This window comes from Centruroides sculpturatus, unplaced genomic scaffold (assembly GCF_000671375.1).
Source record: "Centruroides sculpturatus isolate CEXI.00-Female unplaced genomic scaffold, Cexi_2.0 scaffold127, whole genome shotgun sequence".
Lineage (NCBI taxonomy): Eukaryota > Metazoa > Arthropoda > Arachnida > Scorpiones > Buthidae > Centruroides > Centruroides sculpturatus.
Window position 1 is genome coordinate 335,216 of NW_019385000.1, and position 18,353 is coordinate 353,568.

The 18,353-nt window shown below is 27.6% G+C and overlaps 1 protein-coding gene across 3 annotated transcripts; it reads right to left on the bottom strand.

Moving 5' to 3' along the window:
- Positions 1-4,510: 4,510 nt before the first annotated feature.
- LOC111633222 lies at positions 4,511-14,920 on the bottom strand. Of its 3 annotated transcripts, XM_023377760.1 has the most exons (7): positions 14,830-14,920; positions 14,307-14,496; positions 12,899-14,215; positions 12,588-12,835; positions 12,465-12,507; positions 4,918-5,078; positions 4,511-4,751 (listed from the first exon to the last, which is right to left on the bottom strand). In XM_023377760.1, exons 3-7 carry the CDS (start codon positions 14,079-14,081, stop codon positions 4,695-4,697), a joined length of 1,692 nt encoding a protein of 563 aa, XP_023233528.1. In that variant the 5' UTR covers positions 14,082-14,215; positions 14,307-14,496; positions 14,830-14,920; the 3' UTR covers positions 4,511-4,694. The 3 variants fall into 3 exon arrangements, with proteins under 3 accessions (XP_023233528.1, XP_023233526.1, XP_023233527.1); XM_023377758.1 differs by lacking the exons at positions 4,511-4,751; positions 4,918-5,078 and adding an exon at positions 11,899-12,137 and having other exon boundaries at positions 12,304-12,507; positions 14,830-14,917; XM_023377759.1 differs by lacking the exons at positions 4,511-4,751; positions 4,918-5,078; positions 14,830-14,920 and adding an exon at positions 11,899-12,137 and having other exon boundaries at positions 12,304-12,507; positions 14,307-14,521.
- Positions 14,921-18,353: the final 3,433 nt, after the last annotated feature.

The following is an 18,353-nucleotide window of genomic DNA, read 5'->3' on the forward strand; positions in this document are numbered from 1 at the left end:
ATTGTACGAAAACGAGTTGAATAAGAAATTAGAAAAATTGATCCTGCGACACGCAAAGTTATGGGAATTCCTGGAAAGTTTCAATAAATGGATCAATCCAATAATGAATCCTGTATATTTTGGTCTTTTATTTGAAACATGTTTATTGTATTATGCGTGCTTATTTCATAATTTAAACTTAGTCACCATGACTGGTTTCGGCCTGGGCGCTATGGAAGCATCTGCAGTTTGCATTTTACTAGGATTCATATTTTCTTCCTGTACATCAGTGGTAAGAAAATTCAAAAATATGAGTAACTCCTAAAAACATCCTTCCGCTAATAGTTGTATTTAATATTTCAGATGCAAAGTTCTTTTCAAGAAATTCGGATATTCTCGATCTGCAAATTAACACTTGAAGAAAAATTGAAAGTAAGCCATAATGTTTATTATATACTTCTTTGTATTATTAATGTACGTGGCACTAGATTACGATTTATGAGTCACGAAAAATGAAAAATCTTTTAAAAGGACCCTTCAAGATTACTACCTTTTTGAGTCAATCACCTTCGAAACGCCAAGAATTATAAAAAAAAAGTTTAGGGTTTTTTATGTTTATAGATGTTTTACTGTTTCGGTGAATGATGGAAGGATAAGTGGCAGAATTTCATTCACCAACTTTGAATATTTATAATTCCTCTCTTTTTTTGGAAAATTCCTGTAATTCTGCAGCGATTAGTGGTATTTTGGAAATTAATTTTAATCGATTTTGGTGTTTAATGATGAAAGGGTTGTGAGATAGAAAACAATATGATATATCTGCAATTGGGATAAACATAATGAAAATATTGCTGGCAATTAGTATTTGCGAATTTTATTAAACTCGATTCTATCTTCAAAATTAAGTTTTTTTCTTTTATTGCACTATTTTAATTAACAATATAAAAAGTCCTCTTTATAAAAAATCAGAACATTTGGCACCACACGCAATTTTAAACGATTTTGCCGAAATATCGCACAACTCTTTGCTAAATATATTTTTATTACAGTTTAGATATTTGTATTTATTATAAATGAAACCTCGAAAATACTTACTAATTACAATTAGAAAAGATTAAAAATTAAGTAATAAAAATTTTTTTACGTAAGAATTGCTTTTATTAGATTATTTATGACCTTTACTTTAGAAAACTATATTTATATTTAATCAGTTTATTCTTTAACACTTATAGATGTTGAATTTCATGAAGAGATTTGAAAAAATGCTACTAAGGATATCATTTGATGGCTACTACTACGTTACCAAAATGTTTCCTATAAAGGTACTGTACGTATATTTTGATAAGAATTATGTTTTTTTATTAAAAATTTTAATTATAATTGATTTTGCAGATGGCCAATGCTCTTCATTCTATATTTTCGGGACTTTTGAAACTGAAAAGTATTTCCAAAAATGAACCATAAATTGAACTAAAATGTAATTTTAAGTGTGGACCATTTTTCTTTGTGGGTAGGATAAATGGTCACAAATTTGAAATTATCTAAATTTATGAACTGTTTTCTATATTGCCATGCTAATTGTGGCTTCTGTAATAGTCTGAAGTTGAATAGAGCTTTAACCTTTCTACATTTTTTTCTTTATTACACGTAATCTCCAACGATATAGTTCGATTATTAATAGAGTGCAACATAACTAATTAATTTAAAGATACTAGTTTAGAATGCTAATTACTTAGTTTATGTTAGAGTATTTTGTTTATGGAGTGAAATATTAACAAGTATCTACTCTGTAAGCAATAAAATAGTTTCCAAATTAGTTTTTTTTATCTATATAACACAGTAAAATGTCTTTACTTAAAAATTATAAGACTTGTTTTAATGTTATAAAAGTTGTTTATCACCAGGAAAATATTATTTTAATAAATATTCGTTATTATATCTAGCTTCAGATAAAATTCGTTTGCTTTCAGAGTCATTGGCATCTGATATGCTTTACAAATGTTTCAGTTTGATTTATACAGAGGTTCTGTCTTGTAAACATATTTTACGTACCAAATCATTATGTTACTAGAATGTTTTTTTTCCGTTTTAGACAGGCTTTAATATATTACGAACTAGCATGTTGAAAATAACGATGAAATATGAAGTATCAAACAAACATTTGTCTGTCTCTAACACAATTATTTTTCTGCTTCATGAGATTCGCTTGCAAAATGAAATACAGTTTCAACATTGTTTTTAATAATAATTACATAAAATCATAAATTTTTTTATAAATTTATAAAATTCATTGAAAAACAAATTGTAATGAATGTTTTGTGAGCACTAAAATTGACTTTACTTTAAATTGTAATGAATAAACATTTTGTTTGACATATTTTTGTGTAAAAAAATATTTAAAATTGTCAGATACATGAAACCAAATTAAGACTTTACTGTCTTTATTTATTTTTTCAGAAACTTCCTAACTGTTTAATCAACTTCAAATATGTTTGTAGAAATAAATCAAGACATTTTGTAAAGGAATTTTTATTACAGATAAAGTAAAGGATATGAATGTATTTCTATAAAAATGCTTATAATTGAATTAAAGGTTTTAGATATTTATATAAGTTATAACGATAAAAATAATTCTTTGTATAATACGAGTAGAGCGTCAATTTTCCGAATCAATTGGGGACTGGGGTTGTCCGGATAACTGATATTTCGGATAACTGATTTACGAACGAAAAAATAGTTTAACGTAACCAATGTCGAAATTTTTCTACGTTGAGTGTCGCTTCGCGTTGAATTTTCGTCGATGTTAAACCTAACAAAGACTATTGTATCTTTAAAAATTATTTTTTTATTGTGTACAAACAAAATAAATATATTGAAAAATATAAAAATAATAAAAATTTATACTTCAGATGTTAATTTAGTATCAAAAACGTAAAATATTTGAGTAGCCGAAGACATAGCCAAAGATTGAAGCGCCACAGCACCTGGTGAAAATTTAAATTTGCCGACTGGAATTCTTTCGGATAATCGACGTTCTACTGTATTTTTAAACTACTTTTCTGATAACAAAAAAAAAAACACCTGTCATTTGTATAGCGAAATAATGCATCACATAGGCATCGATCTACTATTACATAGCTATACAAATGGCAGGTGTTCTCTCTTTTTCTTATCAGAAGAGTAGTTTAAAAATATTACACAAACTAAGAATTGTTCTTATAAAAATATCTAAAACGTTTAATTCGATTTTAAGCATTGTTATAGAAATACATTCATAACATTTTCTACGAATCAAAATTACAGAATTTCGTTTATATACTGTAAATGAGTATATTTATCACTTGTTATGAGAATTTCATCTCTAATTCATTCTTTCAAATGAAATTCGTTTTTCAGCCTCTTTTTATTAGTTTTAATGGGCTGAAAACACTAATAAAATTAAGTTTTATGTAATCGTTAGTACATTTTTAATCGTAAAATTACACTATTTCATAATCTTACTTACATAAGGTAAAGTGTGGAACATTTTCTAATACATTGTTATGCTTTGCGTGTGCGTGCGTGCGTGTAACAATGAAGGGGACCAGAAGATAGTTGAATTGACACACCGTTTGCACGTAATTTGTTTTTACTTTCCGGCTGTTATATAAAAAAAAAAGGATAATATGGCGATTGGTCAAAACATGTACCCTAAGATTTTTCTATTTTTGGACTTTGGATACCTGGAAATGTTGAGAAATGAAGAAAAAAAAATTACAACAACATCCGTACAAACAGAAAACCCAGTAAGTGTTTGTGTTTTAAACAAAAGAAAGAAAATAGTGCCAATTTGAATATCTCCTGTGATTTTTGTCAGAAAATTTTGAAATACAGCAGAACGGTTTGTTTCTTATGGGTTTTGATGCAGTTAAATTTTGGTAATTGAAGATCGAGTAGGAAGGGAGATAAAGGGAGTCGTGTGTATCTACAGTACGGTCGAAGATAATGACGATCTACTGGTTATTAGCATTTATAATATTTTATAAAACTCATCTTTACCCTGAAAATTAAACTTATATTTTTAACTAATATAAAAGAGCAATATTACAAACCTTTTCAAAATAAAACTAAAATGCATTGCATCTGTTAAGGTACAGTACATTAGTAATACGTCAACCTATCAGCAATCATTTCATCACAGATATAGAATATATTTACTCGTGTTCTAATTAAAGATAATTATCAGTATCTAAATTATTTATTTTTTATTATGATAAATAATATTTAATTTTCCTATTTTTACATATTTTAACTACAAATACCTATCAAAAACAAAAATGCATAATATCTCTGTCTAATTTTATGTATTATTATGTACGTCATTTCGTACAAAGAACGGAATCGCGTCCTAAAGATCTAGATTCATATACAAGTATAATGAATTTTATTCTACAATAAATATATACATAATTAAATGAACGAACAACAAATATAAGTTGTTAATTATGAATATTTAAAACAATTTATTTTCTCTTTATAAAATACCAGTTTAAAAAAAGCAATTACAATAAGTTTTCAAATTTTCATTAAAAATATATTTTAGAATTTTTAAGACCATAAAATTCCAAATAAATAATACTTCGAAAAACTTTAAAATATTACATAAAATCTGAGGAAATTAACTTCTTTTCACACTTGAAATTACACTAGATGCTAAAAATCAATCACCTCTTATATTACATCTCTTCTAAACACGTTATATGAATCCACTTATAATACGATATATCAATATTCTGAAAGTGTAAAACAATACAAAATTATATATTATATAAACAGCTTCTTATCTCAGTGAATGGTGACGAATAAATCTCTAAAACATACTATATAGTAGTGATTCAGTCATCAATACAAAACCACATTACTGAACTGATAAATTTATAGAAATGAAAGTATACTTACATTCCTCTTACAAAACACATCTAGAGGTGTCTGACATATTAGTTCGTAATATACGTTACTAAAAACAAGAATGTTAAAAGTCTTCCAATGCAGCGAATGCTCCAACGAAATTGGAAATCCACAAGCGGTTAACACGTTCATCAAAGTATTCATCCCAGTTTNAAATGTTTCTTTCACAAGAAATGTATAAAATTACAGTGCTGTATTAGACTTACCGTACCTAATTTACAAACTGTACAGACGATAGTTCGCCTAAACTCTCTGTAGCGTGGCGATAGGCGGCAAAAAGCATATATATAATAATAATAAAGTTACTATAAATTAAGTTAATATATAATAATATATACAGTACGTAATTTATATATAATTTATATATAATACTGTACAGATGATGGTAATCTCTCCGTAGTGTAGCGCTGGACAGAGAAAAATAGTTCGGCTGCCCGATGACATTTTACGTAATTATAGGAGTTTTTACCGTTTTTTACGGATACCGTCGCAATTTTTTCGTGTCTTATAGGAATCGTAATTATAGGAATTCGTTTTATAAGGGGGTCTACTGTATATTTAAATTATTAGCTGACATATTTGTATGTGGAACAACAGCTTAGATGGGGAGATTAAATTTGAATGGAGAGCTGATTTCTATGGGAATCTGGCAGCCATTTATTTGTTACACAAGTAAAGACATCTCGGAAATCTGCACGCGCAGAGCGCGTTAACCTACTGTATCATTGTTCAGTGGTACTACTCACAGGGTTACTAAAAGTTCGCGAGCTATTACTCCCCTTATTCTCATATAAATGAAATAAAACTAAGTTTGTAGAAATGAATACCGAAATAATCACCATAGATTCCGCCTTAAATTTATTACTGTGTTGTAAATATGTCGCAATTTTGGAGTCTAAAGTGGATTAGTCAACTGGTTACGTATATTCATTAGCTATGTACACAATATAGATCATGATATTCATATTAATATATTAAAATTTAATACAGTATGATATATTTTGACTTAGAGTTTTCTATAAGTGAACGCTTGCAGTAGAAAATCGATTAGTATTACTAAAAATTAACATAATTATGGTAGAAGCAATCTGTTTTGCTTTAATTTCAACGCTTCATTGAAAGCAAAATAGAAATGAATTATAAGAATCATGCATGATCAATCTTATACTGACATAATACAGTATAATTTATTGTATTATGATAATATATATACAGTTTTATACTAACTTTTTATAGGCGATAAAAAGGTGAATTTCATTTTGCATATTTAAAATTTCAAATTACATTCATCGATTTTTATAAACTTGCTTCATTAACGTTTTATGAGGAGAGCATTTTATAAGTATATACTTACATAACATCCATTAAGGAATATATATATAACATATTTAAAATTTTGTAAATTTTGTATATATTTTCTGTATTTTACTTTGTTAATCTCGTCCCTTTTGGAATGAGGTTAACAGCACCAATAAAATAAGGGGAGTTCGAGTGAGGACCCGAAAGTGAACGGACGTGTTATTTTATGGTCTCCAATTTTCTTTGTCTTGTTCAACCTACACTCGACCTTACGACTACGACTGCAAAATAATACGACATATATATATATATATATTTTTATACATAATTGGAATTTATAATATAGCACCAACCTACTAAACTACAGTTATTTAGAGACAGTTCTACATCAGTATCGTTTCTCTAACTGGAAACAGTTTGATTTCATATCGTTTCAATAACACTAAAAATATTTCTTCTCGATTTTCGTGATAAGAGATGACTTCACAAATGTCTGACATCATGACAGATGAGTTTTGCATTCGTTGTTATCAGAAACCGATATTATCAACATTTATCCTATTTGGTGGGGTAATCTTTCAACCTTGTTCATGCAAATCTGAAAAAATGTCGTACGTCTATCAGATTTTTAAAACAATGTACATAAATTTTATCGAATATCTGTTTTGAATGCATAATATTTTTCTGTTTAGCCAGATGGTTCCGGGATCCAATCATCCATTTCCTTGTTCGTTTTTATTTCCAATCCCAAGATTAAATTATAAAATGACAAAATTAACTACTTTTGTTCTTATGCTTCTTATAGCTATACTATTTAGTTTCATAAAACGACATAAAATGACTGTTATAAAACCACAACGAAACGAATCTCTTCCTGATGCCAAACTAACTCACAAAATTCGTAAAAGCTGGATCAGAATGTTGATTGTCATAACCGGATTTGAAACATCCTTTACGTTGTTGATCATGATTATGTTTTATCCTTATTATTATGAAAATAATTATTCTAATGAAGAAATATTATTTTATAATATCGAGTTTATTCTTATTTTCATATTCGCTGTTGGATATTCACTTCACGTTGTCCTTTTAGTTTACACAATTTTGTTGATAGCGGAAGAAGGTTTTGCACAATTATCCAAAGAACTGTATTTGTTAAAATTGTACGAAAACGAGTTGAATAAGAAATTAGAAAAATTGATCCTGCGACACGCAAAGTTATGGGAATTCCTGGAAAGTTTCAATAAATGGATCAATCCAATAATGAATCCTGTATATTTTGGTCTTTTATTTGAAACATGTTTATTGTATTATGCGTGCTTATTTCATAATTTAAACTTAGTCACCATGACTGGTTTCGGCCTGGGCGCTATGGAAGCATCTGCAGTTTGCATTTTACTAGGATTCATATTTTCTTCCTGTACATCAGTGGTAAGAAAATTCAAAAATATGAGTAACTCCTAAAAACATCCTTCCGCTAATAGTTGTATTTAATATTTCAGATGCAAAGTTCTTTTCAAGAAATTCGGATATTCTCGATCTGCAAATTAACACTTGAAGAAAAATTGAAAGTAAGCCATAATGTTTATTATATACTTCTTTGTATTATTAATGTACGTGGCACTAGATTACGATTTATGAGTCACGAAAAATGAAAAATCTTTTAAAAGGACCCTTCAAGATTACTACCTTTTTGAGTCAATCACCTTCGAAACGCCAAGAATTAATAAAAAAAAAGTTTAGGGTTTTTTATGTTTATAGATGTTTTACTGTTTCGGTGAATGATGGAAGGATAAGTGGCAGAATTTCATTCACCAACTTTGAATATTTATAATTCCTCTCTTTTTTTGGAAAATTCCTGTAATTCTGCAGCGATTAGTGGTATTTTGGAAATTAATTTTAATCGATTTTGGTGTTTAATGATGAAAGGGTTGTGAGATAGAAAACAATATGATATATCTGCAATTGGGATAAACATAATGAAAATATTGCTGGCAATTAGTATTTGCGAATTTTATTAAACTCGATTCTATCTTCAAAATTAAGTTTTTTTCTTTTATTGCACTATTTTAATTAACAATATAAAAAGTCCTCTTTATAAAAAATCAGAACATTTGGCACCACACGCAATTTTAAACGATTTTGCCGAAATATCGCACAACTCTTTGCTAAATATATTTTTATTACAGTTTAGATATTTGTATTTATTATAAATGAAACCTCGAAAATACTTACTAATTACAATTAGAAAAGATTAAAAATTAAGTAATAAAAATTTTTTTACGTAAGAATTGCTTTTATTAGATTATTTATGACCTTTACTTTAGAAAACTATATTTATATTTAATCAGTTTATTCTTTAACACTTATAGATGTTGAATTTCATGAAGAGATTTGAAAAAATGCTACTAAGGATATCATTTGATGGCTACTACTACGTTACCAAAATGTTTCCTATAAAGGTACTGTACGTATATTTTGATAAGAATTATGTTTTTTTATTAAAAATTTTAATTATAATTGATTTTGCAGATGGCCAATGCTCTTCATTCTATATTTTCGGGACTTTTGAAACTGAAAAGTATTTCCAAAAATGAACCATAAATTGAACTAAAATGTAATTTTAAGTGTGGACCATTTTTCTTTGTGGGTAGGATAAATGGTCACAAATTTGAAATTATCTAAATTTATGAACTGTTTTCTATATTGCCATGCTAATTGTGGCTTCTGTAATAGTCTGAAGTTGAATAGAGCTTTAACCTTTCTACATTTTTTTCTTTATTACACGTAATCTCCAACGATATAGTTCGATTATTAATAGAGTGCAACATAACTAATTAATTTAAAGATACTAGTTTAGAATGCTAATTACTTAGTTTATGTTAGAGTATTTTGTTTATGGAGTGAAATATTAACAAGTATCTACTCTGTAAGCAATAAAATAGTTTCCAAATTAGTTTTTTTTATCTATATAACACAGTAAAATGTCTTTACTTAAAAATTATAAGACTTGTTTTAATGTTATAAAAGTTGTTTATCACCAGGAAAATATTATTTTAATAAATATTCGTTATTATATCTAGCTTCAGATAAAATTCGTTTGCTTTCAGAGTCATTGGCATCTGATATGCTTTACAAATGTTTCAGTTTGATTTATACAGAGGTTCTGTCTTGTAAACATATTTTACGTACCAAATCATTATGTTACTAGAATGTTTTTTTTCCGTTTTAGACAGGCTTTAATATATTACGAACTAGCATGTTGAAAATAACGATGAAATATGAAGTATCAAACAAACATTTGTCTGTCTCTAACACAATTATTTTTCTGCTTCATGAGATTCGCTTGCAAAATGAAATACAGTTTCAACATTGTTTTTAATAATAATTACATAAAATCATAAATTTTTTTATAAATTTATAAAATTCATTGAAAAACAAATTGTAATGAATGTTTTGTGAGCACTAAAGTTAACTTTACTTTAAATTGTAATGAATAAACATTTTGTTTGACATATTTTTGTGTAAAAAAATATTTAAAATTGTCAGATACATGAAACCAAATTAAGACTTTACTGTCTTTATTTATTTTTTCAGAAACTTCCTAACTGTTTAATTCAACTTCAAATATGTTTGTAGAAATAAATCAAGACATTTTGTAAAGGAATTTTTATTACAGATAAAGTAAAGGATATGAATGTATTTCTATAAAAATGCTTATAATTGAATTAAAGGTTTTAGATATTTATATAAGTTATAACGATAAAAATAATTCTTTGTATAATACGAGTAGAGCGTCGATTTTCCGAATCAATTGGGGACTGGGGTTGTCCGGATAACTGATATTTCGGATAACTGATTTACGGACGAAAAAATAGTTTAACGTAACCAATGTCGAAATTTTTCTACGTTGAATGTCACTTCGCGTTGAATTTTCGTCGATGTTAAACCTAACAAAGACTATTGTATCTTTAAAAATTATTTTTTTATTGTGTACAAACAAAATAAATATATTGAAAAATATAAAAATAATAAAAATTTATACTTCAGATGTTAATTTAGTATCAAAAACGTAAAATATTTGAGTAGCCGAAGACATAGCCAAAGATTGAAGCGCCACAGCACCTGGTGAAAATTTAAATTTGCCGACTGGAATTCTTTCGGATAATCGACGTTCTACTGTATTTTTAAACTACTTTTCTGATAACAAAAAAAAAAACACCTGTCATTTGTATAGCGAAATAATGCATCACATAGGCATCGATCTACTATTACATAGCTATACAAATGGCAGGTGTTCTCTCTTTTTCTTATCAGAAGAGTAGTTTAAAAATATTACACAAACTAAGAATTGTTCTTATAAAAATATCTAAAACGTTTAATTCGATTTTAAGCATTGTTATAGAAATACATTCATAACATTTTCTACGAATCAAAATTACAGAATTTCGTTTATATACTGTAAATGAGTATATTTATCACTTGTTATGAGAATTTCATCTCTAATTCATTCTTTCAAATGAAATTCGTTTTTCAGCTTTTTTTTATTAGTTTTAATGGGCTGAAAACACTAATAAAATTAAGTTTTATGTAATCGTTAGTACATTTTTAATCGTAAAATTACACTATTTCATAATCTTACTTACATAAGGTAAGGTGTGGAACATTTTCTAATACATTGTTATGCTTTGCGTGTGCGTGCGTGCGTGTAACAATGAAGGGGACCAGAAGATAGTTGAATTGACACACCGTTTGCACGTAATTTGTTTTTACTTTCCGGCTGTTATATAAAAAAAAAAGGATAATATGGCGATTGGTCAAAACATGTTCCCTAAGATTTTTCTATTTTTGGACTTTGGATACCTTGAAACGTTGAGAAATGAAGAAAAAAAATTACAACAACATCCGTACAAACAGAAAACCCAGTAAGTGTTTGTGTTTTAAACAAAAGAAAGAAAATAGTGCCAATTTGAATATCTCCTGTGATTTTTGTCAGAAAATTTTGAAATACAGCAGAACGGTTTGTTTCTTATGGGTTTTGATGCAGTTAAATTTTGGTAATTGAAGATCGAGTAGGAAGGGAGATAAAGGGATTCGTGTGTATCTACAGTACGGTCGAAGATAATGACGATCTAGTGGTTATTAGCATTTATAATATTTTATAAAACTCATCTTTACCCTGAAAATTAAACTTATATTTTTAACTAATATAAAAGAGCAATATTACAAACCTTTTCAAAATAAAACTAAAATGCATTGCATCTGTTAAGGTACAGTACATTAGTAATACGTCAACCTATCAGCAATCAGTTCACCACAGATATAGAATATATTTACTCGTGTTCTAATTAAAGATAATTATCAGTATCTAAATTATTTATTTTTTATTATGATAAATAATATTTAATTTTCCTATTTTTACATATTTTAACTACAAATACCTATCAAAAACAAAAATGCATAATATCTCTGTCTAATTTTATGTATTATTATGTACGTCATTTCGTACAAAGAACGGAATCGCGTCCTAAAGATCTAGATTCATATACAAGTATAATGAATTTTATTCTACAATAAATATATACATAATTAAATGAACGAACAACAAATATAAGTTGTTAATTATGAATATTTAAAACAATTTATTTTCTCTTTATAAAATACCAGTTTAAAAAAAGCAATTACAATAAGTTTTCAAATTTTCATTAAAAATATATTTTAGAATTTTTAAGACCATAAAATTCCAAATAAATAATACTTCGAAAAACTTTAAAATATTACATAAAATCTGAGGAAATTAACTTCTTTTCACACTTGAAATTACACTAGATGCTAAAAATCAATCACCTCTTATATTACATCTCTTCTAAACACGTTATATGAATCCACTTATAATACGATATATCAATATTCTGAAAGTGTAAAACAATACAAAATTATATATTATATAAACAGCTTCTTATCTCAGTGAATGGTGACGAATAAATCTCTAAAACATACTATATAGTAGTGATTCAGTCATCAATACAAAACCACATTACTGAACTGATAAATTTATAGAAATGAAAGTATACTTACATTCCTCTTACAAAACACATCTAGAGGTGTCTGACATATTAGTTCGTAATATACGTTACTAAAAACAAGAATGTTAAAAGTCTTCCAATGCAGCGAATGCTCCAACGAAATTGGAAATCCACAAGCGGTTAACACGTTCATCAAAGTATTCATCCCAGTTTCGTACAGTCTGCTTAAGTGAACAAATCTCCGGTTCCATTCAGTCTAAAATTCATCATGTTACATTAATTTTGATTTAGTTTTGATTTAGATTAAAAAATAAAAAACACTTCTATATAACATACATTATTATTATACGAATCACTGTTATTGGAAACAAGAATGGCTTGAAGAATCAGTGCGTCCAATTCATATTGACGAAACTCGACTCCATTTCTTAACATGTAATTTATAACACAACAGAAAGCAAATATAGGTGTGTTGGAGTATCGGGTACTTGTAGTTTTTCCTAAACAATAGAACAATAATTTCCATCGATATTCATTTACACTACTGTCGTCTGATAATAGTATTTCCAAAGTTGGTATAAAACCTAAAATGCGATAATGGAATTAGTGTTTACAGTACAGCTACTTTAAAATCTAAAAGAACTTACCTTCGTATGTCGTAAAATTCGTTACATAATCTTCAATATTTATGTTAGTTGGTTCGGAAATCCATAATTCACGCACTTTGCAATTTTCTTGTCTTAAAAGAGCGAAATACATGTTTCGTCTCATCGAATCATACAAGGAAATAGAAAATGGTAACGACTCCTCTGTAAAATCACTTAAATTGAAAGTTTCGACATAGTTTTGTCTTTTCACTACATAATAAACTTTAGCAGGACTTTCACACGCATTCCATTTTTGTTTGAGGAACTTTGATAACGTTGTATAATTAGCACTACCATCATCATTATCAATTTCATCATATAGCTCCATTTTTGCCCTTAGAATAGCTACTCTTATTTCAGTAATATATGACCAAACGAAAACATCTTGTTCATCTCCAGTCAAATTGTTGTCTTTAATGGCATTTTTTAAGTATTCAATACGTAACACTTCGTCGTTTTCCAAATTTGCGAATTTAAAGCCAAGAAGATCTTTCTGCGCGCTGAATAAGAGTTTTAATTGGGAGCTGTTTAAATCTATTTTCCTCAAAAATTCGTTTGGCAAATACATTTCCGTAAGGGTTGAAACTAATTTCATGGGTACGTGATAAAAAACGGGTTTTGTATTATAAATTAAACATCTGGAATCCGATGTGAGAATTCCTAAGCAACGATCATCATCTTTTGCAATTTTCGCCAATTTTGCATATTTTTTCTCTGTTACATTAATCACCTGACATCCACAATCATATTTTAAAATGAAGCTGGAAAACCAATATATTTTGGTAAGTGTGTTCTCAGCATAACATGTAGAGTCAGAGTGACGATCATTTCTAATTTGTTTCAATTTTTTCAAACCATTTCGTTTATTATTACATGTATATTTATTCGGCACTTTTACATCGGCATAATCTTTTAATCTCCCCCAAATATAAAAACATGGTTCGATGTGCTTATCTCGAAACTGTTGTACATATTCTCTCAGTTTCTTTACAAGAGTATGATAATTCCATGGATAAGGTACAAGTGTATTAATGTATTTCTGGGTGTCTACATCTGAAATATCAACCATTACCGTAGGAAAGTTACCATTTTTCCTTTCGTAATTCTTGGCCATTTCTTCTAACGAAACATACCTGATTAATCCGTGCTTCTTCATATAACTAAAATAATCTGATACTACCATTTTATATAGCCTATTGTATGTTTGTAATAATGTCCTAAAATTATTACAATATTTTATACTGAAAATAATGCAACTTATAGGTAATTTCTTTATCAGTTTTGTACTTTAAATCTTCTTGATTCTTGAATAACAAACTGTAACAAATACAATTAAGTAAAATTTAGAGTATAGGAAGTGAATTCGCTCAATACTTACTGTAGTGTTTAGAAAGTACGAAATCATTACCTGTATGGAAATGTGAATTTACACTGAAGTTAATTTCACAAAATAAAATATAATGAAACTAATTATTTGTTCCGTTTCAGATCTTTGGCAATTCGGATGATTCCAGATGACACCAATAAGACACTTAGAGATTCTTGTATCCGTGATTATAATCAAACTTTGTCCTGTTAACCTACCTCGCAAGTAAATTCTAAATGTGTAAATTGCATATTTGTCAATGGATATTTAGATTAATATTCAGCTTTTATTAAAGTAATTTCGTTCATATTAATTATTAACATTATATCGTTATGAAAATATAACACATGATTTATTTGTATGCAAATTGCGTGTGTAATTTGAATAACTTTATATCTGCAGTAATCGATATAATTAAATAGACAGGTTACTTAATGTACTATGTGTTTGTGATAAAAGTATTTGTATTATTATTTTATAACGTTTGAATATTATCTGTTAGAATTTTAAAATAATAATAGTTTAATATATTTTAAAAAAATGTATCATAAAAAATTATAATTACTTTTAACACTTCGTTACTCGAATTTTTTCTAATTTTCGAATCACATTAGTTCGGATATTGTATAAATTTGATAATTAATATTTGCTCATATTCATAGCCTACATTTAATGTACATTTCATTGATAATTTATAAATCTATATCAATGATTTTTGTTTCTAATTTGACCGATATTATGCTTAAACTTCATGGTAATTATGTCGAAAAGTAACCATCTTTATACCTAACTTTTGGTAATAAATTCATTTTGTTACTTACATTTGTCTTTCTTTTATGGACCATTGGAGCTTGGATAATGTAGCAATTATATTACATTATAGATTATTATGTTATTTCTTGTATTAACATTAAGAAATGAAGCATTATTTTACAGTTTAAGTGATGAATATTATACATGGTCTTGTACAAGTCTGGAACCAGAGTGTTTATGTTGATCTTTGTTTATTCTTTTACAGGTAAAGCATGGCACTGAATAAGAAAACATGGATTAAAGTTTGTGCCTAGATAATGAAAAACATAGATAATGAAGTTGGTACTAGTTTTATTAGAATGAAATTTAATAATATAAATGTTTACAGTACAGATCAGTTAATGAACAAATTGGATAACGAACACTTTTGCAAAAGATTTTTATGTTCAGACAACGAACACCTCACAGAACAAGAAACGATGTAAAATAAGGAATACCGATTGGTCTTTACTTGACTTCAGGCAACAATTCAAAACTTTTCGGAGCATGGGAGACGTCGATATCGACGCTCAACCGGTATATATTGATCGGATAGTATACTTACAAACTTTGAAACTCTCCATTGTAATTCAAGCTTTTTCTTTTTCTGACAGAAACGATTCTTTTATAGTTTTCGCGAGACTATTAGGCGGGCACTCGTTAAGTTTTGCGTCAGAATTTATTTTCAAAAGATGAGATTATAATAGCAAAAGTAAACAGTGGGCAGATGTCTGATGACTGTTGTTGCCGGGCAGTATGGCTTAAACAGTTCTACAGTAGGCATAGACCATCCTATCATTGAAGAAATGACTTAAACAAGTTCAGCAAATAGTTTTTAGTAAGTATTCTTAAAAGACAAATTTACATGTCATTAATATTAATAAAAACAATCCACTTAGACAATGTCTCGAATCCATTCCTTTATATTTTGTACAATGATGTACTTATAGCAACATTCCCCTATTAAACTGTACACGTTATTAGTTTTTAATGTTGCTTCTTTTGTTTTTACAAGAACAAATACGTAAAAACGTTTAAATATTACGAATTATTCAGATATTAAAATAAAATTTAAAGTATTTAATTACTTTTTAAATTTTTGTTTTATACACTTCATTCTTCTAAAACATTCTTTGCTAATTGTAAGTATTAGTAATTATCTTAGCCTTCAAGATACCAGTTTTTACGCTAGTCAAGGTAAAAATTATGTTAAATTATTTTAATTAAAATGTCGTATTTTTACTTCATCGCTATCGTAATTATATTTTGATTAATATACTTGAAATACAAGGAAATTATTAAAAAATAACTGGAAATTACTTAAGCTGGTTACAACATACACTACACAAGGCCTTTCTTATAAATAATAATCGTATAATATTATGACTAACTTCATTAAAAATAAATTTCGATAGAAACTTAACGTTGTCACAATAAATATTTGCTCGTTATTGTATTAATAGTATTTTTTTTTTAAACAAGAATAAAGCAAATTTAGGGTTTACTGTCAATGACACAGAATAGATTAATTAAATACACTACACATATTTCCTAAATATTCTGTTATATGCATTAAAATACTGTGTTGTAACCTTATAGAAAATAGTGAATAAAATTACGTATTTATCCAAATGCTTATAATTTATACTTTGTTGCATATTTACTTGAGGTTATATACGAATCCAAGTGTAGATTTTTATCCAAGTGCTTATTAGTTTTATCTCTTATTTTAATAACGATAGCTTTATATATATTTATAGACGTAAGCAGCAAAATAGTCTAGAATGTCTAACTAAAATTACTTTATGTAATAAGTATCTACGTTAACTCTAGTTACGTTTTTGGCAGTTACAGTGTTAATAGGAGAACGTGGACAACAGATCCGAAGTATATTTCTACATCCCCATCTTTGTTATATTTTCTAATTAATTTGCTACATTTTCTATGGCAGTTATACGCGGATTCTCATCCTATTTTACAGTATTAATTATTACAAATAAAAATATGATAAACATTCTCTCCTGCCGGTTGCTTCTATCCAGCACTTTCCGTTTGTATCTAGTTTGACAACTTTCCTCTGCCTACTACTTTAGGGTATAGTTTCCATGACGACAGTCCGATATGTGTCTGGTTTTTTATAGGAAAAATTTAATAGTTTAATAACAAATTTTTAATCTTAATAAACAATTTATTTACGAAATTTTTTAATATACTTTTAACAGTTTATATTATTATAAGTAGCTATATGTATGAATAGTTTCGCTCAGTGTAGAAGCACGCTGATATTAATTCTGATAATACCTCACCCCGTGAGCAAGGAATATTTATATAGATGTAATTGAAGTGTATAGCATGACAGACGTTTTACTTCCGTTTTATTAAAAATTTAATGATTTTTTGTAAACATCTTTCCGGTTGTGACTTTATTTTTCAGGTCTTAGACGTATGCCCAATTTGCATAATTATTAAAACGGCATTAAAAAGAAATTAGAAAAATAATTGGGCGCCATCCAAATTATTTTATATTAATTAATATCTATACTTATATCTGCATTTCTATATTTATTCATTGCAAACTTAACGAATAAACGAGAAGATAATAATATTTAATACTATAAACTTTCTACAAAATGCTCTTTTGTATAATTAAGATGCTATACTGGCAATTAAATTAAATCGTTTTTAATGCATAATTGTAAGTGTTTACGCTCCGCACCCCAACCGCCAATTTACGCCTTCATCCCATATAAAATTCGTACTATTTTAATTCCTAATTGGTCAACGGTTAAATGGTCTTCGTTGTCTAAATATTTGAGTTTTCTGGATTAATCTTTACTTTTATATTTTTCAATTAACGTTAAATAATTAACACTAAATACCTATAGGTTTTTTTTTCTCACTCTATTAAGCAGTTTTTAAATTATAAAAGAATCTAAATCGTGTTTTTTCCGTATAATACTTGAAGCTCAATATAAACCTCTATGTCCTAAGTTAAACAATAAAAGTATGATAGGTGACACCTCCTCGCAGGCCATAATGTCTTACGCAATTCATGTAATACGTAAATACCTTTATTTACAGTCTTGTCCTGATAACATTTCTACTGTCTTTTTAATGAAAAGTTAACACCTATTTCTTCCTCTGTATTTCTACATTTATTTCCTTTAACTTTGAGACTAGATTTATACCAACAGAATGGTGAATGTCCGTCGTTTCTATGTTACCTAATAAAAATACTCTTTCTTATCCTTATCTCTACCAGAGAAAAACTCATAAAAAGAATTTTGGTTATCGTCT